The 25,855-nt window shown below is 44.3% G+C and overlaps 1 protein-coding gene across 8 annotated transcripts in view; it reads left to right on the top strand.

The window, feature by feature from the left end:
• Positions 1-25,855, top strand: part of SOX5 (SRY-box transcription factor 5) — a 580,304-nt gene that overhangs the window by 376,517 nt on the left and 177,932 nt on the right. For all 8 annotated transcript variants that reach the window (XM_033161787.1, XM_033161788.1, XM_033161792.1 and 5 more), the window contains 3 exons: positions 935-1,021; positions 23,411-23,583; positions 25,415-25,483. In XM_033161787.1, the coding sequence (XP_033017678.1) occupies positions 935-1,021; positions 23,411-23,583; positions 25,415-25,483 (329 nt within the window). The remainder of the gene's footprint in view (positions 1-934; positions 1,022-23,410; positions 23,584-25,414; positions 25,484-25,855) is intronic.

Raw genomic sequence — 25,855 nt, 5'->3', positions numbered from 1 at the left:
ACCCCACTGAAGAAGATAACAGTGGTTACCCCAGACCCTCATTGCTGGTTGCGCCATGATAGTTTAAGGTACATGGCCCCCCAAAAGTAGGTCCACTGTTGCTGGCTGTTGTGGGAGAGAGGATTCTGGAGGACCAGGTGGACCTTTGATCTGATATAGCAGAACATTTCTGCTGTTCTTATACCTCGTAGGACTCCTTTCAGTCTTCTTCCCAGATTTTTCAATCATCACAAAGCGTTTACCATCCTGAACTTTTGCCCCATTGTTATTATTTGTTTGCTGTGTGTGTGTGTTTGTTACTGGGGGGGGGGTGTCTTGCCACAGCGTGCTTACCACCACACTGTGTTTAAACACGTTGTAAAGTGGATGTAATTGTAAACACACCGAGGGATATAATTACATGTAGCAGATTTAGGCGCTAATTCTTTTTGCCTTTTATTTATTTTCCCTCCCCCCACACTCTGCATTTGATCAACATAACTATGTGTGTGTGTGTGTGTGTGTGCGCGCGCGCACACACACACACACACACACACACATATATATATATATATATATATATATATATATATATATATATAGTGCCTGCATACAGACACCCTTAAATTGACAATCATCCATTATAGGCAGAAACTTGTTCTCTAAATTGAAAAACAATGAGCGCCAGGTTTCTGTGTGCCCATTGTCATATGGAATGGCTTTGTTCAGTAAGAGGAAAAAGCTAATGATTTTGAAACAGCAGGTGACAAAACACATTCTTTTTTTTTCATTCTCTCTCCTCTTATCAGTTTGTTGATGAAGTCATTATGAACTGGGGTCCAGGATAGGGTAGCTCTTATTTTTAGCAGATAGACTTTTAATGAGTTCCATTGTGCCGTCAGTCATGTTGATTCACTTAACATTTTATTCCCCCCCTCCTCTTTTCTTCATTCAGAAACCCCCAGTATTGAAAAGCTACTATCAAAAGATTGGAAAGACAAGCTTCTTGCCATGGGATCAGGGAACTTTGGAGAAATAAAAGGTAAACCTTGTTTCTATCACTTGAAGGGATGCAAAGTGGAAAGGGAAAAGATTGAAAATGCATTGCAATATATGTGAGTTCAATTAGTGCAAACGAAGCATGCCGTCATTTGCTCTTTTCCATTTCTGCACTTTTTCGCTGGAGAAGGGAGCAATGTCTTCAGGGCCAATCCTGCTCTTCTGAGCATGCCAAAACTTGGCAAGGCCTTACTTTTGCAGCTGAGGCTGCCTGCATCTCTCCATCAGTCCGCAATAGCTAGTTCCTGTGTGGGGTCTGGGAGTGCAGGCTGCTCTCAGTAGAAGCAGGAGAGTGGGGAGTCTGGAGAAGACCTCTCAAGAGCACGGTGACATGCAGGAGGGTCTAGGCCAGTGTTTTTCAACCTTTTTTGGGCAAAGGCACACTTGTTTCATGAAAAAAATCACGAGGCACACCACCATTAGAAAATGTTAAAAAATTTAACTCTGTGCCTATATATAAAGTAATTTTCCCACGGCACACCAGGCAACACCTCGCGGCACACTAGTGTGCCGCGGAACAGTGGTTGAAAAACACTGGTCTAGGCTGCATTTAAATGACCCACTTGCAACATGCTCGGAAAAGTGTCTGGTTGGTAGTTATAATAGGAGCTGTAGTGAGCACAGGATATTTAGCAGGCAGGAATTCCAAATGGGTAGCTACCACAGCACTTGAAGGTCCAAGTCCCACATTGTGTGGAATGGACGTACTGATAAAGGTGGCATCTGCATGAGGCCCTCACATGCCAGAGTGCAGTGGTCAATGGGGTACATAAGGTGCAAGATGATCTTTCTGTTATCCCCGTCCCAAGCTATATAAGGCTTTATGCGCCAGAAACTAACACCTTGAACTTAGCCTGGCAGATGTTCGACATGCAGTTAAAGTGGATTTGATGCTGCAGCACCATAAATCTGCTGCCACAAATGAATGAATGAATGAACGAATGGACTTTTTGCAGGTCACCATTCTGTGTGCAGTGTGGTAGGAGAGGTTACAGGTGGAAGAATGTTATTTATGCACTGCATCCATATGCAGGAAGTGCATGTGAACTGACCCCGGTTGACTCTTATAACAAGAGTCCTTCTGGATCAGGCCAAAGCCCCATCTAGCCCAGCATCTTGTTCTCACAGTGGCTGGCCAGATGTTCATAGGAAGCACATGAGGAAGATGTGAACACAAAACCACCATCCCTATTTGTGATTCCCAGCTGTTAGTATTCAGAGTCATACTGACTCTTAATATTTGGAGCAATTTATACGGAGCAATTAGTACCCGTCGACAGCGTTCTCTTGCCTGAATTTGTCCAGCCTTCGTTCAGAAACATTCAAGATGGCAGCCATTGCTACATGTTGTAGGAGCCAATCCTGTAACGGTGAAGTACTTTAGCTTCTCCTCGATCTTCCAACGTTCATCTTCACTGGATGTGCTCAAGTTCTAGTATTTTGAAAGAAACCTGCACACCCTACATAATTTCATGCTTGCCTGTCATCTGCTACTGTTGCAAAATATTGTTTGACCCTGGGTGAGGTGTGACCGTTCTATTCGTAGGATTTGATCATTTAATCATTTGCACAGACAAGCCACCACTTAATTCTGCTATATCCAGGGAGCATGAACCTGCATTTGTGAAGCAGCCCATCATTTTATGTCTTTATCTGAGGCCATTATACAAAAGGCAAGAGTTCAGTCATACCTGCAGAGTTAGGACTGCTTCAAGTCAGGAACGCTGCTGACTCGAGCATGCTTTTGTTTTGATGTACATCACGTTGCTGTGTTACCATAAAGGATGGGAAAGCCACAGGCCTTGGGGGTCAAATGCAGCTCTCCAAGTTCATCTGTCTGGCCTCCGGGACTTCCCAAACAACACCCATTTCTCCAGCTGCAAACCCCCCCCTCACCCCACAACCTTGTGCTGCACTTTCCTTGAGGGCAGTTGCCTAGCTGGAAGACGTCCTTGATAATGCTTCTAGATTGCCTGGTTGTAGGGTAGTGAGGGGTGTGTGTGTATATGTGTAGAACTAGCCTCTGGGACAAAGGCCAAATTTGCATGTGTTGCTCTTTCCACTTTTGCCCACCACTGTAATGTGGCCCCTTGAAAGTAGCCTATAAAGGAATGTGGCCCTCTGGCTGAAAAAGTTTGTTTTGGTGTTAGGCAGCTTCCTCTGTTCCTATGAGGGGGCACAACAGAAAGTGCCAGTGTGGTGTAGTAGTTAAGAGCGGTGGACTCGTAATCTGGTGAACCGGGTTCGTGTCTCTGCTCCTCCACCTGCAGCTGCTGGGTGATCTTGGGCTAGTCACACTTCTCGGACGTCTGTCAGCCCCACTCACCTCACAGAGTGTTTGTTGTGGGTGAGGAAGGGAAAGGAGATTGTTAGCCGCTTTGAGACTCCTTCAGGTAGTGATAAAGCGGGATATCAAATCCAAACTCTTCTTCTTCTTCTTCTTCTTCTTCTTCTTCTTCTTCTTCTTCGCCCAGGAAGCTCCCAAACCTTTGGTAGTTTACTCTGGTCGCAAACAAACAAACAAACAAACCCAACCCTGGCACATCATTGGCAAATTCATCCATTCATGCCGCTTTGATTTTCTATATTAAGCAGTTTATAAATTCTTAAAACAGGTAGGTAGGTAGATTGCTTTGGTCTTTCATTTTGAGGGAGAAGGGAGGAGGTAGCCAGGCTGACCCTTCAGGTCCCTGGCATGGGGCGCTCATGCCACCACCAGGAGCACAGGAACGAGAAAATGAGCCTGACCTGAGCCATGTTGCAGCTGTATTTCTTGAAACAACACAACGGTGTGTGCAGCCATCACACGTGTATTGGAAAGAAGTCTTTCTTCATTCTTTCTCCATGAATACGAGGTTATTTATTACAAGCTCGCCAGCTCCAAAGTTTTAATTAATTCTTTGATATATTTGTCTTGGCAGTTGCCGTTTTGGAAAAACAGCCACCAGACACCTTGGGCATTGAGATTTCTTTGCCCTGGAATGTGTGCAGTGCTGGAGTTCTAAAGCCTTTTGTAGGGATGGGTGTGTATACATTACCCACTCACCCTTCACAAAAACCCCACACTGACTCCCACCCCAAACTCCTTCCTCATCTACTTCCAAATAAGTTAGAAGAATGAGCCGAAAAGGGGGGGGGGATGGGAGACTGAAAAAAGAAGGCTCTGCTAGCCTACGGGGGTCTCATTGACCTCTCCTCCTCCTGCTTGGCAACTTAGAAGGGGAGTCCACTAGAGGTGTATACTGGACCGCAAGATTCATCTTGTATCTGTAGCATTAAGAATCAACCTGGTCGGTCTCAGTTCCACTCTGTGTGGTTTCCAGTTCAGCTTGTTAGTTGCATTCGTATCAGATACGTCAAACCCGAAGCTTTGCCCACCCACCCCCTCCATTGACTATAATGGAGAATCTAAAAATAGCCATAACTTTTTGTCTTCCTTTAAGAGGCAAGGAGAGTTTGCTGAATGAGGAGGGAAAGTACTAGACCTTGAGTGGGGAACGAGAGAAATCTATATTACAAATATTAATAATACTGGCCAATAAGAATTCAGCATGGCCTGTTGAAATCACAGGTACACTAAAAAGAGAAAAACAGGAGGAGGAAACTTTGAACAAGACCAGGAGAAAAACCAGCTGGAAATTGATGATAATAATAATAAGGCAACAAATGAACACACAGTCACATCACCCGGGGACAGGGGACTTTAAGAGTAGTTTACACCAACTTAAATAAGAGTAAAGAAATGGAATGGAAAGCAAGTAATTAAAAATCGCTGTTTGCTAGAAAACAGAAAGGGATTAGAATAAAAAGGAACAAATGAGTTACTGTACATCAAACGTTGCTTCTTCAAATTGCTGTGATTGGGGTGCCCTGGGAAAATAATTCACATGTGTTTAAAACCTAGACCTGTCCATCAAAATGAAATATTCCCCCACCTTTCCAGCCTCCCTCACTTGAGATCAGGGTGTTTTCTTAGTCAAATTGGTTTCACCTTTTTAAAAAAATGCTGCAGTCCTTTATTTTAATAGCAAAAATGCAGATTTTGGGGGGTGCCTCTGTCGACAGAGTGATTCAGGATATTGGGGAGACTCTGACCTGATTCAACAAGCCTTGTTGACATCTCCATCTGATTTGGGGATAGGAAAAACCTCACCTGCATCATCCCTGTTCCCTTCATATTTGGACCACACACAGTGCTGATGCACACCTCTAGAATCCACTTATCTTGATTCTTCATTAGTTGTCACCTCCACTCAGGTATTTGGAGAGCCACATTTTTGGAAAACAACCCCATCTCACCACCCTATTTCCCTACCTTCCAAATATTCTTATGATGGGTGAGAAAAGGCCTGTGAATTACTGTGGAGATAAACTGCTTGACCTCAAGATATTGTTAGTGGAGGGTAAAGGTAAAGGGACCCCTGACCATTAGGTCCAGTCGTGTCTGACTCTGGGGTTGCGGCACTCATCTCACGTTACTGGCTGAGGGAGCCGGCGTACAGCTTCCGGGTCATGTGGCCAGCATGACAAAGCCGCTTCTGGCGAACCAGAGCAGCTCACGGAAACGCCGTTTACCTTCCTGCCAGAGCGGACCTATTTATCTACTTGCACTTTTGACGTGCTTTTGAACTGTTAGGTGGGCAGGAGCTGGGACCGAGCAAAGGGAGCTCACCCCATTGCGGGGATTCGAACCGCTGACCATCTTATCAGCAAGCTCTAGGCTCTGCGCGTTAGGCTACACCAAACAAGCTTAGTGGGGGGGGGGTTAGACTGTGCATTGATAACATTTCATTCAGTGGTTGCAATGCTAGAGCAAGATCAGAGAGGCCCCAGAGCAAAGCCTTCTCACTACTGTCATCCCTGTAGATGATAATAGCTGTGATTTCTTGCTCACCTGAACTATTGCATTCTGTGCTGAATCCCAATGGGGCAAGAGAGCATGAGAAAGCCAGAAAGTGGACCAATCTCTGTGGATACAACCAAGAAAGCCTGCATTGGAAATAATGGGTTGAGCCAGACATATTATTATTACATCATCATCATCATTAATTACCAGCCCTTTCACCCTATGGTTCCAGGGTAGGTTACAACAATATAAAATACAATATTAGATACAGTATAAATATTTGCAATGGGGGGGGGGGGAAATACAATCACAAAATATAGGTTGGTTCCTGAAAATATATATCCCAGGGCAGGAGTATCCCTCCCGTCAATCCATTTGATAACTATGCTCCTTACTGAGATTTCATCCTTTGGAGGAGTGTGGTGTGTTTTCATGTTTCAGTTATGATTCCTGTGATGGGATTCCTGTGAAAACATGTTGTGTGGATGCTGCCAATTATTCCTGGAAAAGAAATTCAGAATTTGTTTCTGCTCTCGAGGTTATTGGCATGCGGTAGGCGAGCTGGCACCAGGACATCTTCAAGGGAAATTTCCAAGGCAGGAATGGGGAGAAACATGTTGTGAGAATGTTTTTTCACCTGTGCAGAGTTACTTGAGAACGATTTTGGATGGTGCTGCCTGGATTTTTTTTGTCTTTATCACTGAATTATACATTAGTCATAAACACAGATCGACATGCATTGTAGGTGAAGGCTGTTTTCTTTCTCCCCACAATTTGGTTGCCACCACATTAGGCATTGTATAGCTCAGTCCTATGCATGTTTACCCAAAAATGTGATCATTGCTGTCCCTGCACAGCTTTGCAATTTTAATAGTTTACAAAAGGAAGGAAATGCTTACAACGGAGAGAGTGAATGAGAGAGTCTATCAGGAACTTCTTGTTTCAATTCTGGATTTGTGTGTGAAAGAGACAAATGGGAAAATCACTGTAAACATCATATGTGATGAATTTCACAGTGACAATTCATGTTCGGTAATGTTTCCCATATTTATTAGTGAAGCCTTGATACAGTGGTACCTCTGGTTATGAACGGGATCCATTCTGGAGCCCCGTTCGTAACCTGAAAGCTCCGCATCCTGAAGCGCCGTGTCTGCGCATGTGCATGACACAATTTGGTGCTTCTGCGCATGCGTGTGACATCATTTTGCACATCTGCGCATGCACAAACTGCCGAACCCGGAAGTAACCCGTTCCGGTACTTCCAGGTTCAGCACGTTCGTAACCCATGACGAACGCAACATGCAGTGTTCGTAACATACGACTGTATTTCAGATCTGCTAGGTATGAAAACCTACTTGGTATGTATAGTTTGCTCTCCAGTCAATCTATCCATATATCTGAGGCTCATCTAGCCATCACTGGCCTGCTTTCATCCCTCCCGCCAATCACTTGAAAATCAATGACGCTGGTCTTAGTTTGAACTTTCCCCATAATAATGGGCATATAAACCTATCACACTGCAATGTTGTTTGCCCCCCTTTGCCAGGTTGGAAAACTGCCAACTTTCTACATTTCTGTAGAACACAGGAAGTTCTACCCACAGGATGAAATCATACCAGAATTTAGCAATTATCTTAATGTAGCACCAAATGCATTAATATCCTATTTTGCAATATTCAAGACTGAGCCCATTTCCGATGGTGGTGCCACAAACATTCCTGACTGTTGCGGGTGGGTCTGATGGGAGTTGGAATCCGACAACATGCGGAGGGCAATAGGTTAGCCATCCCTGCTCTAGAATGAGCCCAGTAGCTAAACATCCCCAGTCACACCTGTGTGTGTGTGTTCTACAAACAACAACTTAAACGCAAAGAAAGGGAACTTCCCACATAGAAGGGAGCGGGGAAGACTGATGTGCTGGAGCAGTGTCCCCCCCTCCAAGTGAATAATTATCTTGATCAAAACCCCACATTAAAGTAGCAATGGAGGGAGGCACAAAGCAAATGTCTGTCTTTTCTCTCTCAGGTGGACAAATGGCAGCTCTTGGGCGGGATGACCTTCATCAGGAAAATATTGCAAGCAAAACAGTTGCCCTCTCCTCCTTATGCTGCTGTCCCCAGTCCAATTCAACACATACACCATAGCTGTTCTTAATTGTGATGGGAATATCTGTCAATTTCAATATCTCATTAAAAAATAATAATTTTCAGTTCAGTTCTCCATATTTCCACAACAGTTTGCTATTTTTAATAAATTCCTAATGAAATTCAATCGACATTTTAGTACAGTTTATCTTAATATGCACAATGCACTTCAGAATGCTATTTTCATGAATACACACACACACACACACACACACACACACACACACACACAGAGGTATCTTGGTTCTCGAACTCAATCCATTCTGGAAGTCCATTCGACTTCCAGAATGTTTGAAAATCAAGACACAGCTTCTGATTGGCTCCGGAAACAATGCCAACAGCCGAAACAGACGTTTGACTTCCAAAAAAATGTTTGCAAACCAGAACACTTACTTCTGGGTTTGCGGCATTCAGGAGTCAAAATGTTCATCAGCTAAGCCCTTCGGGAACCAAGGTACCACTGTATGTGTGTGTGTGTGTGCGTGTGCATATGTATACACACTTTACCATAGTATATGTGTTTTTTCTATACATTGCTTAGATGGAAAACTTATTCACAAAATTTACAGCAGTGCGAAATTCAAAGGATAGCTGTGCTTCGGTTCACATTTTGTTTCAGAAAGTATGAATTAAGTAGGTTTGGGAGATTCCATTGCAGATTTCCCATGTAATATGTAGTTTGCCTCTAAGTCACAGGTTGCACCAAACTAGAAAGTTTAATATTACTGGGACGAAATTGACCCTCAGTCTCACCTGCTTACAATTGGTCTTGACTTGGATAATGTCACTGCGGTAACTCCAGATTTAAAAGGAACACCACCAAAATTGTGGCCTCAACACGCCTAATCTTAGTTCATTAAATCCCATTTGGCCTGAAATAGACGTTTATTTGAACAGTATAGCTCTGTATCATGAAGCATAGAGGACACCAGCAACAGGTACTTATGTCAAGCTGTGTCTAACATATGACAGGCCTCTAGTCTGCTGAAAACTAAACCCTTGTATGCTAGTGTCACCAAGATGGGGCAGTGGGTTCTCTTTGGAGAACGCTCTTACAACTGCCAATAATGGATTAAGAGAAATAATCCATTCAGTGATACTATAGCTCATCAGAGCCTGTGAATTAAAGACATATGTTATGTAGATTCGATGTATGGATTAAGAAGGATAATCTGTTAGGTGACATACAGAAACTTGAGATAAGTGGGCTAGGCAGATTCTGTATACGGATTGCGACAGATAATTCCATTTAAGTAACACTGGACAAGTTGAAAGACAAGCAAGGTGTTTGGGGGGGGGGGCAGTGCTCCGGTTATGAAGGGTAATCCACTGCGTGACACTTGGGATCTTGTAATCAGGAAACTGAAGACAAGAAAGCTACAAGGGTTCACCACATTTCCCTTCGGAAGAGGAGGAGGAGGGAGCCATGATAAGGAGATTATTCAAGAGGACAAATGTTGGTTTAAAACCCTTTAGTTAATACAGCACAGATTCCCTGGAGATGTTGTAAAGCAGCATGCCCTCAGAGTAGCTATGTGAATGTAATTATTTGTTCTTGAGGAATTTTTAATGCATCTTTTTTTTTTGCCAGATGTGTCAGAACTACTGGGTTCTCTTTTAATGATAGCTTTGTGGCTTTTTTGTTTTTTTGTTTTTCAAATGGGGGGGGGAGAGAGAGAAAGAGAGAGAGGGGGGGCAGAGAGATTCTTAATCAAATGAGGTAGGATGCATGTAATTATTTATCACTCCTTATGATACATTCAGTGTTTACTGCAGCCCATGCTGTTTCTTCTCCCTTGGCTTCTCTTTTTAATGTATTTGGAGTTGGTAATGGAAGGCATCTGCCATGAGAAAGCTCTCGCCTGAGAAATATTTCCAGAGGGGGAGTGAGTGTGAGAAGGGGGACACCTCCAAGAGCATGCATGGGAGCCTATGCATGAACCTGGAGGATGTGGCTGTAGCCCAGTAGTTAGAGGCCTGGGAATCTGCACTAAGCCTCTCCCCAGCCATATTTCCCTAAGGTGAAAAGTTCTGGGAAGAGTAAAGCTTAAGCATACAGTTCCCCACCTACTGCTTCGACCTAAACCTTGTCCTCACTAGCTTGCATCTGTTTGGCAGAGTCACCAGCCCCAGGCCTCTGCTGAATTTGGAGAAGGGTCATAGCTCAGCACCAGCTTTGCATGCAGCAGGTCCCAGGTTCAATTCCCAGCATCTCCAGGTGAAGCTGGGAGGGACTCCCTGTCCAAAACTCTGGAGAGCTGCTACCAGTCAGGGTTGACAATGCTGGTGGACGAATGGTCTGGCTGGGAATGAGGCATCTTCCTGTGTTCAAGTGGTTTTGAAGATGTTGAGTTTCAGGCACTTGGTTGAGGTACGGTGGAGAAGCAAAAACGAAGGAAACACAATCGAAACCTGTCTAATATAACAGGTATCCTGACTAGGGCTAAGGGAAGCTGCAGTACAGTAGCCCATAACGTCTGGGCGGCAGCAGGTTGGCAAATACTGCTTTGCTGAACCATCACATAAGTATTCAGAACAGAATGGAAGAACATCCATTAAAGGAAAACACAGCTGGAAACACCCAGTACCAGAAATGTGTGTGGATGTATTAGGAAGAGTGTGAAATCCATTCTTCTTTACTTAAGGAGGTGAATTGCCCTGTGCTGTACTGAAACATCCATCACAATAAGCCCAACAAATTCTCACTGTCTCTAAAATCTTCAAAAAAAGACAGCTCCTGTTAGCTGTCCTAACAGAGCATTGCTGAGCCAAAATGACTCACTTTTTTTTGTTTTTCCTTTTATGCCTTTCCAGAAGCCTCTTGTTTTCAGCTGTTTCTGGCACTCGCTGCAAACACCTTCTTGTTGTTTGGATGTCCTCCTTCTCCTTGTCCTTTTTGCCCTCACAGCCCACATTGCCATTTTAATCTGATTGGCTGAAGCAATTTAGAATTTGATGGCGATGATGTCATGGCCCTGCACCGGATATAATGATGTCATCAAGGATTTACCTGTAAATGAAAGCACTAGTTGGATTTGTGGGGAAACAAAGACAGAGAGAACATAAGAAGAGAGAGCTGGTGAATGAGACCACAAGCCTATCTAATTCAACATACTGTTTCCACAGGGGTCAAAACCTATACCTGTGGGAAGCCAACTGTAAGCCAATATTTATGAGGACATTTTTGCTTTTTTTTAAAAAAAATAGCATGCTGATTTGGAAATGTGGAGAACTGAATTCATGACTGACTGACTGAATGAATATACTTTATTCGGTCACAGACCAGCATAAAACAAGATATTTGCATTTATAAAAACAATGTAAAAAACAATGTAAAAAATATATGTTTAAACGGGTACTCATTACATGATGAGGCCATATTCAACATATCCAGCCCGACTTAAACCATGTCCTTAAAATCATTGATTAAACATAGATATAACTAATAAAATTTAGACTCGGGTATCGGTTCTATGAGATAGGCTACTAAAATATAGATCCAACAATATTTTAGGCCACTATCTAAAGTTGATTTACATCACAGACCATCTTTCGACGCTGCACAGAATCTGGCGACAGCGTAAGTGATTTCTGGGCTTTCATTCTGTAATAGCAATGAGATATTATTTTGTTCTGAAAGCCCAGGAGACTTATCTAAAATGGGTTGGATAAACCTTGCTCGGACGTCCGTATAATACTTGCAGTAGAAGAAGACATGTTCTAATGACTGGAAAAAATGAGAAACTAGGAGAAACTGAAACTGTCCGATTCTCCCATTCTTATGATCTTGGCACTCAGCTTCTGTTAATGCTGTTCCAGATCGCATTGCTTTCAAACAGCTACTTGCCGGTTCATCTTCACTCTATGTTTTGGCCTTGGATTATTATTTTTTTAACCTATATTGATGTATGTTGATTGGCTGTGCCAGATATACTGCTTTAAAAATGAATAACAAAATTAGAGAATACCGTACTTTTCCCTTTATAAGACCCCCCTCTATTTTTGGGGAATCAGTTTTAAGAAAATGGGGGGAGATGGCCCAATGTTGTTGAGCTCTCCCCCCCCCCCATGCAGCTGTGGGCAGGAAACACTCCCTAGATCGTTTCCCACTCGCTGCAGCGTTGGGGGAATTGTGCTCCCGCCAACCGGCTGGCTGGTGGGCGCACCTCTTATCTCCCCCACCCACGCCACTACCTGTGTATTGGACAACCCCAGTATTTTGACACTTTTTAAGACAAAAAACCTCGTCTAATACACAGGAAAATATGGTAGTTTGCATGGGCCTTGGTGGAGTGCTTCAGGGAAATCAGATTATAAACTATTAACAGCATACTTTAAAAAAACAAAACACAAAACCAAATCTATCCCACTTGTGTGTTGTTTTTTAAAAGAGTGTTTCAATAAGGATAACTTTGTGGAGGTGGGCACAAACAATCCTTAGTATACTTGTCTTTTTTGGGGGGGGGGACAAAAAAAGAAATGTCATATTTTACGCCACGACTTTAATACAATGTTATTGCATCTGTCTAGGTTTAATAATAGCCCACTGTACTTTCTGATGCTTCTGTGAAAGATAGACAATAACAATTCAAAAGCCATTTACTTCATTACTCTGACAGTGAAATGACTCAGAGGTAGATTTAACTGTTTTCCTGTGTATATTTTGAACAGCTGATGGATATTGTTTCTGGGCAAAGACACTATTCAGCCCAAAGCTAAGCACTTTTCAAATCCCAGTGACTTCAGGGTACAGGGCATGGTTGGTGAATACGGATGCCGCAGTATAAAGAGGGGTTGACCTGATCAGACCCTTGAAACGGAAACAACTGGGGGATCCGTTTCAGAGCGGGATGCATGCCTTTTCTTCCAAACCCCACTCCCCTGTCAATTCAATAGGAGAGGATGCGGGTTGCATTTAACTCACTTCTGGAAATCAGTCGGACTTAATAGTGTTTAATTTTGGTTGGATACCGGCCCTCGCTGTTAAACCTGGCAGTATTACAGAGATAACGAGAAACCACTGTGGTGTTCAATAGCTCAATCCACAAGACAAGCAATAGGCTTCTCAGAGGTATCCCTAAAACCTGCAGCTACTTCTGTCAGATTTGTCCCACGTTGTCAGTCCTCTCCCCCATAATGCTCGCTCTTAATTTTTGGCACGGGTTCATGTTAGGGAAGCTACAGAAATCCATTAGGTTCACTTTCAAAAGCGCACCTTGCTGTTCTGGTGGAGCAGACAATTATCTCAAACCTTCCTTATAAAAGGGACGCAGGTGGCGCTGTGGGTCAAACCACAGAGCCCAGGGCTTGCTGATCAGAAGGTCGGCAGTTCAAATCCTTGCAAAGGGGTGAGCTCCTGTTGCTCGGTCCCAGCTCCTGCCCACCTAGCAGTTTGAAAGCACGACAAAGTGCAAGTAGATAAATAGGTACCGTTCCGGCGGGAAGGTAAATGACATTTCCGTGCGCTGCTTTGGTTTTCCAGAAGCGGCTTTGTCATGCTGGCCGCATGACCCGGAAGCTGTACGCCGGCTCCCTCGGCCAGTAATGTGAGATGAGCACCACAACCTCAGAGTCAGACACAACTGGACCTAATGGTCTGGGGTCCCTTTACCTTTACCTTCCTTATAAACCAAATTCTATCTGGCATTGGCATCTGTAATAATTAGCAGCTGGATGTGCAGCCCCTTGTTTAAGCTACGCAGAGAGGGGAAGATCAGAGACTGAGTTTGCATCCAAAGCTGTAATCTGAAGCACCACTGATGGGGAATCTATGGCACTTCAGATGTGTTTGGGCTCCGACTCCCAACAGCCCCAGCCATCATGGTAAATGGTGACAGGAGTTGTAGTCCAGCAACATTTGAGGAAGAGAGGTGCAGGTCTCCCATTCCTGTGATCCATACTTACTTCCAGGTAAACTCAATGAAATGTCTTCACTGTGGAAGATGCTTTCTCATGCACATCTCCAGCCTCAGCTGGTACACTAATCATGCATGAGTATTTATTTTTATTGAGAAGCAAATTCCACTGGGAGAAGGGAATCCTAAGAATGCTTAGGACTGGGGTGTTCAGCCACTTTTAATTCAGAAGGATGGTGCGGTGATGGGAAGACATTGTAAAATCTTCATGGATTGTGAAACAAGTGTATTCTCTCACCAACCCATTTTTTAACAACTAAAAGTAACAAAGTCTTAATGCAAAGCCACATTGCTGAAATTTAGCAATAGGGGGTTGAATGAGCGGTGAATAGATAAGTACAGATTTTCATTGTTTTATTCTTAGCATCAGTTCCCCACACCCCAAACATGATTGTACTAACAAGCAATATCTCTATGAGGTATGTCCTGATCAGAGAGACATGGAGACCTGTTAGTTAAGACTGAACCTGGGTTAAGCAGATGATCAGGCATGCAGAACTTGTGGTCCACCAGCCACTTGGGGCAACCCATAATCTTCTCAACTTCTCCTTTTCTTACTGCCTGTCTGGAGCTGAAATCAGTGGGAAGGGAGTTCTCCATTATATATAGCTGGTGGGTTTAATTATGCTTGATAGGCCATATTTGGCTAGGGACAGAACACATCTTTGTATAAATAGGCCCTTATTTCAGTGACTGGCATCTCCAGCTATTTGGGGGGGGGGGGATCTCAGATGCGGGAATTAGAAGTACCCTGCCTCAGATCTTAGAAAGCTGAGTCAGAGTATTAAGCACTGTCTGAGATGGATCGGTGGGGTGACTCAGCATACTATAGCTTCATACGTTTCCTGCTACGTAGTGAAATGGGACGTGTTTCTGACAGCAGGGTCAGTGCAAGAGGTTGTGCCATCTGAGCCGGCAACACCTTTGCCACCCCTCACCCTCTTCATTGTGGCAGAGGCAGCCCCTCATCTCAGCTTATTTTTGTCGGTTTCTTGTCCAGCTAGTTTGGCGGTGACGGAAGCACCCCATCAGATGCTCTCTCTCTCCCTTGCTAAAGGAATGATCTGGCAGAGTCTTCCCTCAGAGCTAGGCATTCTTGGTGGGGTGGCTGTGGAAGTGCCTGTGCCACTGACATGAATTCCTGCAGTAGCTAACAATGCCTAATATCAGGGGTGGCATAGTTTAAATTTTAGGCATTGATAGCCACTGTGTTAATGCTTAGGTGCTCTCAGAATGTCAAACTTTGAGAGGAGGATTCCTTGGGTCCTTGCTAGAGCAAGGTATGGGGTATGTTGGCTCACTGGGTGGGTGGCAACAGACAAGCAGTGAACCCAGGGAGCACCAATTCACCACCTTGCTTTTCCTTATGGAAGAGCCAGCCGTGTCTGGTGGCTTCTGAGTGGACAGCATGAAGAGTTTTAAGGAATTTGGAGGGCACAGCTGAGGTCTCTGCAATAGGAACAATATTCATGGAGTCACAGAATTGTAGAGCTGGAAGGGACTCCAAGGGTCATGTAATCCAACCCCCTGCAATGCAGGAATCTCAACTAAAGCATCCCTGACAGATGGCCATCCAACCTCTGCTTAAAAACCTTCAAGGAAGGAGAGTCCACTCCTCTGTCAAACAGCTCTTACTGTCAGGAACTTCTTCCTGATGTTTTGTCAGAATCTCCTTTCTTGTAACTTGAATCCATTGGTTCCCGAGAACTATTTTTGTGCCAACAGTCCTATGCAGCTGTTTATATTTTCTTGTTACAGGTAGGTAGCCGTGTTGGTCTGCCATAGTCAAAACAAAATAAAATAAAAAATTCCTTCCAGTAGCACCTTAGAGACCAACTAAGTTAGTTCTTGGTATGAGCTTTCATGTGCATCTGAAGAAGTGTGTATCTGAAGAAGTGTGCATCTGAAGTGTGCATCGTGTGTATCTGAAGAAGTGTGCATGCACACGAAAGCTCATACCAAGAACTAACTTAGTTGGTCTCTAAGGTGCTACTGGAAGGAATTTTTTATTTTATTTTGTTTATATTTTCTTGATTAGCCAGCCATTTCAATGGTTATTTTGTATGGTTTTATGACACTTTATGTTCATTGACAATGCTACCTTGATGTTCTGTATGAGCTGGCGATATAGAAATGTTTTTTTCATAAATCAATAGTTAGGATTTATATACTGCTTCAAGGCACTTCACACATATATCATTTCACCAGTGCTTTCAACAGCTCTGTAAGTTTGGCAGTGCTACTGTTACCCCCATTCTGCAGAATCGAGAGGAAGGAGTGAGGCTGAGAACCACAGACCACAGACCCCTCTCGTTCAGCATCCTGCTCTCATGGTGGACATTCTGATACTTCTGAGAATCCCACCAGCAGGGCATGAATACAAGAGCTGTCTCCTGCTCCTGTTCTGGTTCGAATTGGGTCTTTCTTCCCCGCCTCCCGCAACCATCATTCCTGAAGAGACGTTGGCAGAGAATGCAGAAGCACAGGAACCCGTGGTGAAAAATCAGGGGGTATTGCAAGGATAATAAGTGATGGAGGGACAGCTTAAAAGCTTAGGTTCAAAGCAGGGACGTCCCTGTCAATTAGAGTAACTTGAGGGGTATGTTCGGAGGTATTATATTTGAGCTCATCAAGCTTGTCTCTGTCGTCGTCTTCAGCCTTGAGACAAGAGGGAAAGAAAAGCAGCAGCGCTCTCCCATTTTCCTCTGCTGGCGATGTGAGCAGGCAGAGGCACGTCATACTGTGACAACCTGCCAATCAATAGGTTGGCTGCAAATACATTAAGCCTTGGTGCGCCTTCCCTGTTTCAGTTAAAAAATAAAGTCTCATTTTGATAGTTGAGTTGTTCACACTGGAGGGCTGTGTGCCTGTGTTGGCATAGAGGCGCATTTGTGTACAACTTGGCATTTTACCAGCCAGCTTGGATAACTAAAAGAAATAGCCTCAATTTCAACCTGTCATTTTTATTCATTCTTAAGTTGATCTGCATCTTCGGCTCCTTTCTTTCTTTATATATTATTTATTCACTTTGCATTTATATATTTCTTTATTTACTTTGGCTCCCCCCATACAAAGTGACCCAGCCCCTACACTTGTCCTCTGAGTCTCTTCTCTATGTCATTCTTCCCAGAAAGGTTCGGAGGGTGGCAACAAGAGAACAGGCTTTTATTGTGGTGGTACCCCAGTTGTGGAATGCTCTCCCCAGAGAGGCTCACCTGGTGCCATCACTACATGTCTTTAGACGGCTGGCAAAAACATTCCTCTTTAACCCATGCCTTTGGCCATTAAATAATCTATGGCCCGTGAAAGTGTGTAGGTGGGAGGGCTGTTGTTATTGTGATTATTTTGCTACTAGGCTGTCTGTCAGTATGGTTTTTATGATGTTTTTATCATTGCTGTTTTGTAAAATGTGGTATATAAATTGAATAAATACAGCTACTGCTACTAAATAATAATAATAATAATAATAATAATAATAATAATAATAATAATAATAATTTATTATTTATACCCCGCCCATCTGGCTGGGTTTCCCCAGCCACTCTGGATGGCTTCCAACAGAATGTTAAAATACAATAATCTATTAAACATTAAAAGCTTCCCTAAACAGGGCTGCTTTCAGATGTCTCCAAAAAGTCTGGTAGTTGGTTTCCTCTTTGACATCTGGTGGGAGGGTGTTCCACAGGGCGGGGGCCACTACCGAGAAGGCCCTCTGCCTGGTTCCCTGTAACTTGGCTTCTCATAGCGAGGGAACCGCCAGAAGGCCCTCGGCATTGAACCTCAGTGTCCAGGCAGAACAATGAGGATGGAGACACACCTTCAGGTATACTGGACTGAGGCCATTTAGGGCTTTAAAGGTCAGCACCAACACTTTGAATTGTGCTCGGAAACGTACTGGGAGCCAATGTAGGTCTTTCAAGACCAGTGTTATGTGGTCTCGGCAGCTGTTCCCAGTCACCAGTCTAGCTGCCGCATTCTGGATTAGTTGTAGTTTCCGGGAAACCTTCAAAGGTAGCCCCACGTAGAGCGCATTGCAGTAATCCAAGCGAGAGATAACTAGAGCATGCACCACTCTGGCGAGACAGTCCGCGGGCAGGTAGGGTCTCAGCCTTCGTACCAGATGGAGCTGGTAGACAGCTGCCCTGGACACAGAATTAACCTGCACCTCCATGGACAGCTGTGAGTCCAAAGTGACTCCCAGGCTGCACACTTGGTCCTTCAGGGGCACAGTTACCCCATTCAGGACCAGGGAGTCTTCCACACCTGCCCGCCTCCTGTCCCCCAAGAACAGTCCTTCTGTCTTGTCAGGATTCAACCTCAATCTGTTCACCGTCTTCACTGGTTCTGATTTAAAAGAGAGGTAGAGTTTTCCTGCAATGATGTTGTTTACAATGGTACACTTTTTAAAATTAAATGTAGATGGCTGTTATTGGTTGTATGTTTGAATCCTGGAACATATGCCTAGCATATTGATGAAAGCAGAATTTCAGTACAGATATTTTAAAATTAAAAAATAAAAGCTTAATGTCCCTCATCATCCAGGCCCTTGATTCCAAGGCTATCAACATTTAATAAATATATAAACAAATAAACCAGACTTGACTTGAAGGCAATGGGACTCTTTAAGTTAGTTACAATCAAACTTGTTACATTGGGACATAGTCAAAGTGGCTGACTTTAGATGGACTGGCATCAGTGTGGAATAGCGGATGGGCCCCATCTGCACTTCTATATTTAAAGCAGTATCATGCCACTTCAAACAGTCATGGCTTCCCCTGAGGAGAATCCTGGGAACTGTACTTTGTTATGGGTGCTGATTGCTGTGGGGAGACCAATATTATCCCTCACAGAGCTACAGTTTCCAGAGTGGTTTAACAATGAACCCCTCTTCCTGGGGTCTTTGATAACAGTAGCTCTGTGAGGGGAGAATATTGGTCTCCCAAAATCTATTTTGGTAATGCATCTCCCCTTTGGGGCTGACATATAAGTGACCATCCCGTGCAGAAGCCGCCTAGCAATTTTGGGGTCTCACAGGGTTGTGGGAGGCTGCAGGAGAGAAAGAATGGGAAGATGCATCTTTCTTCTTTTCCCATCCCTGTGAAATCTCCCCTTAGCATTAAAGGGCTCAAGTTTAGGACCAGCTCCACACAAAAACAAGCACTTCATTAACATTATAAAAAAAAAATCCAAACTTAATTCCTTGGTAATCTCTTGTATTTTCTACTAGAGGGGGAGTGGTGGTGTTTCCATTTTAGCTCCACTCTTTCGTGATTTCAGGTTTCTCCTCAGACTGTCTCATCTTATTTTCATACGCATCCCAGGTAGATTAAGGTTGCTACGTATATTTTTCACAAGGTCAAAGTCGATCGCAGATCACACCATTGGAATCTGTGGTGCGTGCAGGAACACAGCTATTATTGCATGCTAAGAAAAGGATTTTGCGTGTGTGGAAAGGTCTCTTCTGCAGAAGTGGAAGGTGAATTGCCTTGGGTCTTCTGGCAATTGCTGTCTTGACATGTAGCTCAAATTCTGCATTTCTTCTCTCTTCAGATTTCCACTTCTCTGTTCTACATGCTGTTACTTATCTTCCTGCCGAAGCATTTATATAACATCAAACATGTTTTACGACATGAAGGCCAATGGTGTGACTGCTCCTGTATAGCTGATCTTGAAATTGAGGAATTGCCCTTTCAGGAGAATTCCAGCTGTAGCATTTGGTGGGGGGAGCTGCTAATTCCTTTTGCATAACAACTCTTTGGATGCAAAGACTTGTAACAGACACTTCAGTCTAATTGCGTGTCCAGGTGGCAAACACATTGCGGCAACGACGCCTTGGTCTCCGATGGCGTTTGAAGTGAAAACTACAAATTAGAAGGGTTCCCTCCCTTTCTCTTAATATTTTACCATGCGGCGCTGTTCCCTTTCTCTCACACAAAGCTTGGGGAAACTGTAAATAAAGTGTTATAGTTTCATCCCACTGACTGAATTTCTAGCAGACGTCATGAGGACTGCTTAGTACAAGGCAAGATGAATTTCTGACACAGAAACGATATTCCATGAATCCTATGTGTTGACATTCATCGTATGCAGCAACCACTCTTTAGGCAGTAATGCTGTAACACAGGGGTCGGCAAACTAAGGTCTGTGGGCCAGATCAGGCCCAATTGCCCTCTGGATCTGGCTTGCGGACGGTCCTGGAATCGCCTCTTCAATCGGTGTGATCGTTTGGGCTGTGCCATTTTGGGGGCAATTTTTTTCAGGCGCCATTTTTCTCTCTCTTCCACACACACACACACACCCCACGGCAGTGCCTTCTCCCTCCCTTCTCCTGGCTTCTCCCCGCCCTGCAGAGGAAGGAGCTGGACTTTGATTGGTGCCAACCGCCAGCCAATTCGAAGCCTCACTGCCCAGCCCCCAGACTCGCCACCCGCCCACCGGCTTCTCCGTCCATGGCCGCGCTGTGGGCATTGTGATGGGCTTGTCGCGGGGCTTCGGCTGGAGCTTGGTGTGCCTGCTGGCCCCGTGCCTGGCGCCTGGGAAAGCTGGCCCAGAAAGGAGATGCACCACTCCCAACAGCAGGCAGAGCGGCAGAGGAGGTAGGAAAGCAGGGGGAGGGGAGGGGAGGGCCTGGGGGGGAGAGAGAAGTTCCTTTCTGCCGCACACACACACACACACAGTCCAGGCCGCCACAAGGTCTGAGGGGCGGTGAGCCGGCCCCCTCCTAAAAAAGTTTGCTGACCCCTGCCCTAACACATCTTCATGTGGAAAAATAGTTGTGTGAGAGTTTGATCATTTACTTTTATTTATTTCAAGATATATGATCCCCACCCCATACCGCCTTTCAGGTTTGGCTCTCCCAAAGCAGCAAGTATAATGTACGGAAATCGTGACATAGCATTACATAAAATGTACAGGCTATATACTGAAGCATCAAAAATATTACTCTGAGATAAGTTTGAATCAATGCAAACATTGCATATGTTAAATCCAGCAGTTAAAACGAAACATTAAAAATAGAAGCAGCATAAATACAGAGGGCTAAGATACTAACAACACATAAAGATATTCAAGGTTGTAGCAAAGTAATGGTCAGCTGTACCTGCTTGGGGGTGAGTTCCGTAAACATGGAGCCACTGCTTAAAAGGCCCTGTATCCAGACCTTAAAGATATTGGCTCATAAGCAGGACCTCTGGAATTGATTTTAATGCCCAGACAGGTTCATACGGTCCTTTAAATAACTTGATACGAAGTCTTCGCGGGACGTGGGTGGCACTGTGGTCTAAACCACAGAGCCCAGGGCTTGCTGATCAGAAGGTCGGAGGTTTGAATCTCCACGACGGGGTGAGCTCCCTTTCAGTTCCAGCTCCTGCCCACCTAGCAGTTCAAAAGCACATCAAAGTGCAAGTAGATAAATAGGTACCGCTCCGGCAGGAAGGTAAACGGTGTTTCCGTGCGCTGCTCTGGTTCACCAGAAGCGGCTTTGTCAGGGTGGCCACATGACCCGGAAGTTGTATGCTAGCTCCATCGGCGAGATGAGCGCCGCAACCCCAGAGTCGTCTGTGACTGGACCTAACGGTCAGGGGTCCCTTTACCTTTTTACCAAGTCTTTAGGCTTTGAAGCAGGGACAGGGAACCTATGTCTCTATATAGGTTGCCAGATGACATCACCCCTAAGTATTGGCTGGCTGGAGCTGATGAGAGTTAGGGGACAACAGATTCCTCACCCCTCAGAAAAAGTTGGAAGGTAGATCATTCAGTAGTGCACACTTGTAGGAACAGGGAATAAATTCCATTCATTTTTCGTTTAAATCCATATCTATCAAATTTGAACTTTCTGAAACAATATGTGAACCGCAACACAGCCATCCTACAAAAATTAACTGAACTTTTCCAACCAGGACTTACAAAAAATGCATATATTAGGGGGCAGTGTGCTTCAGATGCACATATTAGGGAAAATAACATAAAAATGCATCATATTAGGAAAATTGCATACATTAGGAAAAACAGCATACAAAAATGTGTTTATTCACGCAAAATTGCTGACAGATTTCCAAAGTGGAAGAATGAGAAACTGAGAAAACTAAAATGGACAGATCTTTCCACCTCTAACACTTGACAATGTAGTTCAGAAGGCCTTGGCTTTCGCGAAGATTTTCATGAGGAAATGTGGAGAATTTAAGGCTGGAAAAATGAGAAACTGAAAGAAACTGCAATTGACAGATTAATCCAGACCCCACGTGACACATAAACAATGGAAAGCTCTCGGTTGGGAGACCTCTTGGCTTTGGTTAGGCAGCACAGATTTGTTTCTTCCAATAAGCCTTCAGGGGTAATTTTGGATAATTTGAAGCAATTGGGTTTTTTGACTGATGAACTTTTGGCAATTGTATGTGTTACTTCTGTGTTTTGGTTTGTGGTTTTAGTTTTAAGCTTGTTTTTATTGTTGATTTCGTGTTGCTGACTGTCTTTGAGAATCAACTTAGTTTCCCCCTGGCAATAACTTTCTCAAGGTCACACAAAAATGTGTGCAGGGACATAATCTCCTAGGGCTGAGCTCTTTTGGCCCTCTACAAAAGGAGGGTGCTGGGGGTCCCTAGTGTTCAAAGGTGGCAGAGGAGACCAAGTGCAGAGCTGAGCGCTGTGTGGCTTCAGTGGCTGGCTCCTCCTCCTCCTCCTCCTGCCGCAGAGGGGAAGGAGCAGGGAAGCAGCCCCTGGCTAGTGGCAGCGACAGGAGTAGCAGCTAACCATTGAACCAACGTCTTGATGTCGCATGTGCAACGTTGGCCCATCCATTCTTCCTTGGAAGTTAGCACCTCTGGGTGTCTGTGAGCATCTTTGTTTCTCTACACTGCAGCCTCCCCAGGTGCCCACCCTTCAGCTACAGCCAAGAGGAAGCCACTGTGAGATATAAAGCCCTTGGGGCTTCTTCAGATCAGAAAGTGCAGGCAACCAGGGAGGCTACAGAGTGCTGAAGAAATGATTCATGAAAAGAGAGAGAGAGAGAGAGAGAGAGAGAGAAACACATACCTACTTCACAATGATAAAAGAAGCCCAAACCGTGTACCCACGAAACTCCTAAAGAAATTTCTGGAGTGTCCAGAAAATGAGACAGAAAAAAAAATGGAAGCTGCTTTTTCCAGGGAGGAAAACTTAATGAGAAATTGGGAGGCAGATTTTGGCACAGCGCCGTTGTACAGGGAGGCCACTGTTATTGCCCAAGTATTTCTAGATCAGGACACTTGGATGAACAGCAAAGACAGGGACAGAATATTTTGAGTAAGTAAGTAAATAATGGGTTAGTCTCCCGAACATATGTCTGTGTGGCAAGATGCATTTTCTGCTGTGCGTTACAGGAGCTGTCCTCTTGGAACGGTACCCAGTTCTTGCTTCTCATTCTCTCTTCTCTCTCCCCCCCCACCTCTTCCCCCTCCTCCCCTTACCTTTTGTCACCATATGATGCTCAGGGACTCCAGAGAGCCTAGCTGAGAAAGAGAGGCAGCTTATGGGCATGATCAATCAGCTGACCAGTTTGCGGGAGCAGCTGCTGGCGGCTCACGATGAGCAGAAGAAACTGGCGGCCTCACAAATTGAGAAGCAGCGCCAGCAAATGGAGCTGGCCAAGCAGCAACAGGAACAGGTGAGTGATTATTATTAAAAGGGACTTTTAATCTAGTCCCCCTCTTTAGTGTGGGAGATGGGGGGGAATACTAACACTCCATTAACATATCCTTATTTTAAGGAGGTGTGAAATATTGCAGGATCCGAGCCCAGGAATTAGTTTAGTTATTTATTGGGAGGATGGGGGGGCAGGCAATGAATGAAAAGTTGGCTAAAATACATGAAGAAGTATCCGTTAACTTTGTGTGTGTGTGTGTGTGTGTGTGCAAATTAGCAACTTTAAGCATTTCACATTGTGGGATGCTGGTCACAGTTGTCAACCAGAAGTCAATGGGGAGCCCACAAGTAAGATCTGACTGCAAGAAGCTTATCCCCTCTTGTGGTTTCCAGCAACTGGTATTCAGAAGCATAGCATTTATGGCAGTGGAAGTGGAGCACAGCCATCAGGATTAGTAGCCTGTATCAGAGGTGCCAACTTGAACAAAATATTGGGGGGGGGGGAAGCAGGTAAACCCAACCCTGTAAAATTGATCATGTGATGTGGCACACCCACCCACACCATTTGAATGGCAATGCCCATCAACTTAGGGGGACGCCCCCTCAAATATTTTATTGGGGTGGGGCAAAGTAACCTCAGCCCCTAGGAGTTGGCACCTGTGATTTGTTAGAAATATGCAGTCTGGATAAGGGATGCAGGAGAAGTTCATTCAGTCTGTATTTTACTGCAGACATGCCTAATGAAGATGAGAACAAAAATCCAGCTACCTTCCAAAAAAAACCCCCAAAATGCATATATTAGGGGAAATGTATTAGCACCTAGCATAGAATTGTAGAGTTGGAAGGAACCCCAAAGGTAATTTATTCTAGACCAGTGATGGCCAAACTTGGCCCTCCAGCTGTTTTTGGACTACGGTTCCCATCATCCCTGACCACTGGTCCTGTTAGCTAGGGATGATGGGAGTTGTAGTCCAAAAACAGCTGGAGGGCCAAGTTTGGCCACCATTGTTCTAGACCAACCCTGTGCAATGAAGAAATCTCAGCTAAAGCATTCAGGACAGTTGGCCATTCAAACTCTGCTTGAAAACCTCCCAAGGAAGGAGAGTCGAAAACATAAACAGAAGAAGAGCCCTGCTGGATCAGGCCAATGACCCACCAAGCCCAGCATCCTGTTTTCACAGTGGGCAACCAGATGCCTGTGGTAAATTGACAAGCAGAACCCAAGCACAAGGCACTCCTCCCAACAATTGGTCTTCCGATGCATACTGTCTCTGGCAGCAGAGTCGGAGTCCACAAGGGCTCACTCAATGACTCTTGCCCTCCTGTCTTTGCCAGATTTGTGATTTTTGATTATTACACATTACTCGCTTGTCAAACAAAAAGAGCTCCAGGTGACTTATGACATGTTTAGGAGCATGAGCCTAAATATAAACACATGATAAGTAAACACATTCACACAAAAATACTTGCAAATACACAAAGCAACCCCCTGCCCACTATGAGACCTCTGGGTATAGGGCAGTGTATAAATTGAATAAATAAATAAAATAAAAATGAGCAGTACCTTAAAGGGACAGGTGGCATTTAGGCACAATGTATTTTGCTTCTGTTTTGAAGTATTCACTATTATTGACTGCAAAAGAACCACATTTCTACTCTGACCGTTATGCATAGAAGACAGTGCCATTAAACGTGGGTTTTTTTATATACATTTGGTGACAGAGTGGAAGTGTTCATTGTCTTAATTTGGATAGGACCAGCTGTGGGCAAAGGTTTAAATGGAGGAGGGGAAATGTGCTTTTTCAGACTGCAATTAGACTCCTGTTAAGTACTGTTGTGTGCTGACCCTACAGATTGCAAGGCAACAGCAGCAGCTCCTGCAGCAGCAACACAAAATCAACCTTCTCCAGCAACAGATCCAGGTCAGAGGTTCTGAGTCTATCCATTGTTTTCATTCTCTCTGTCTCTCTTTGTGCCTTTTTCTACTACCCCCAATCCAATAATTTATTGTCATCAATAAATAGGCAACCATATCTGAGTATATGTAGATTGATGCTGGTTCCAAATCTATGGATGTTGTTGTGTGTATATTGGTATGCCTGCCTTTATACTCCATAATGAGAGTCTAAACCGATTGCAAGTGTCTGTGCAGAAATGGCACCCTGAGAACCATAGCTTGCTGTCCTAAAATGTGTTCCTAGCCCTCATGAAACCAGCTGTGGTGAGCTGCAGGCCCATCTTTCTGTGCTTTCCAGATGATGGACATGAAACCACCCGAACTGTTGTTATCTTGC

Source organism: Lacerta agilis, chromosome 10, assembly GCF_009819535.1.
Source record: "Lacerta agilis isolate rLacAgi1 chromosome 10, rLacAgi1.pri, whole genome shotgun sequence".
Taxonomy (NCBI): Eukaryota; Metazoa; Chordata; class Lepidosauria; order Squamata; family Lacertidae; genus Lacerta; species Lacerta agilis.
The sequence above is the reverse complement of the archived record's forward strand: the minus strand, read 5'-3'. Positions and strand labels throughout refer to the sequence as shown.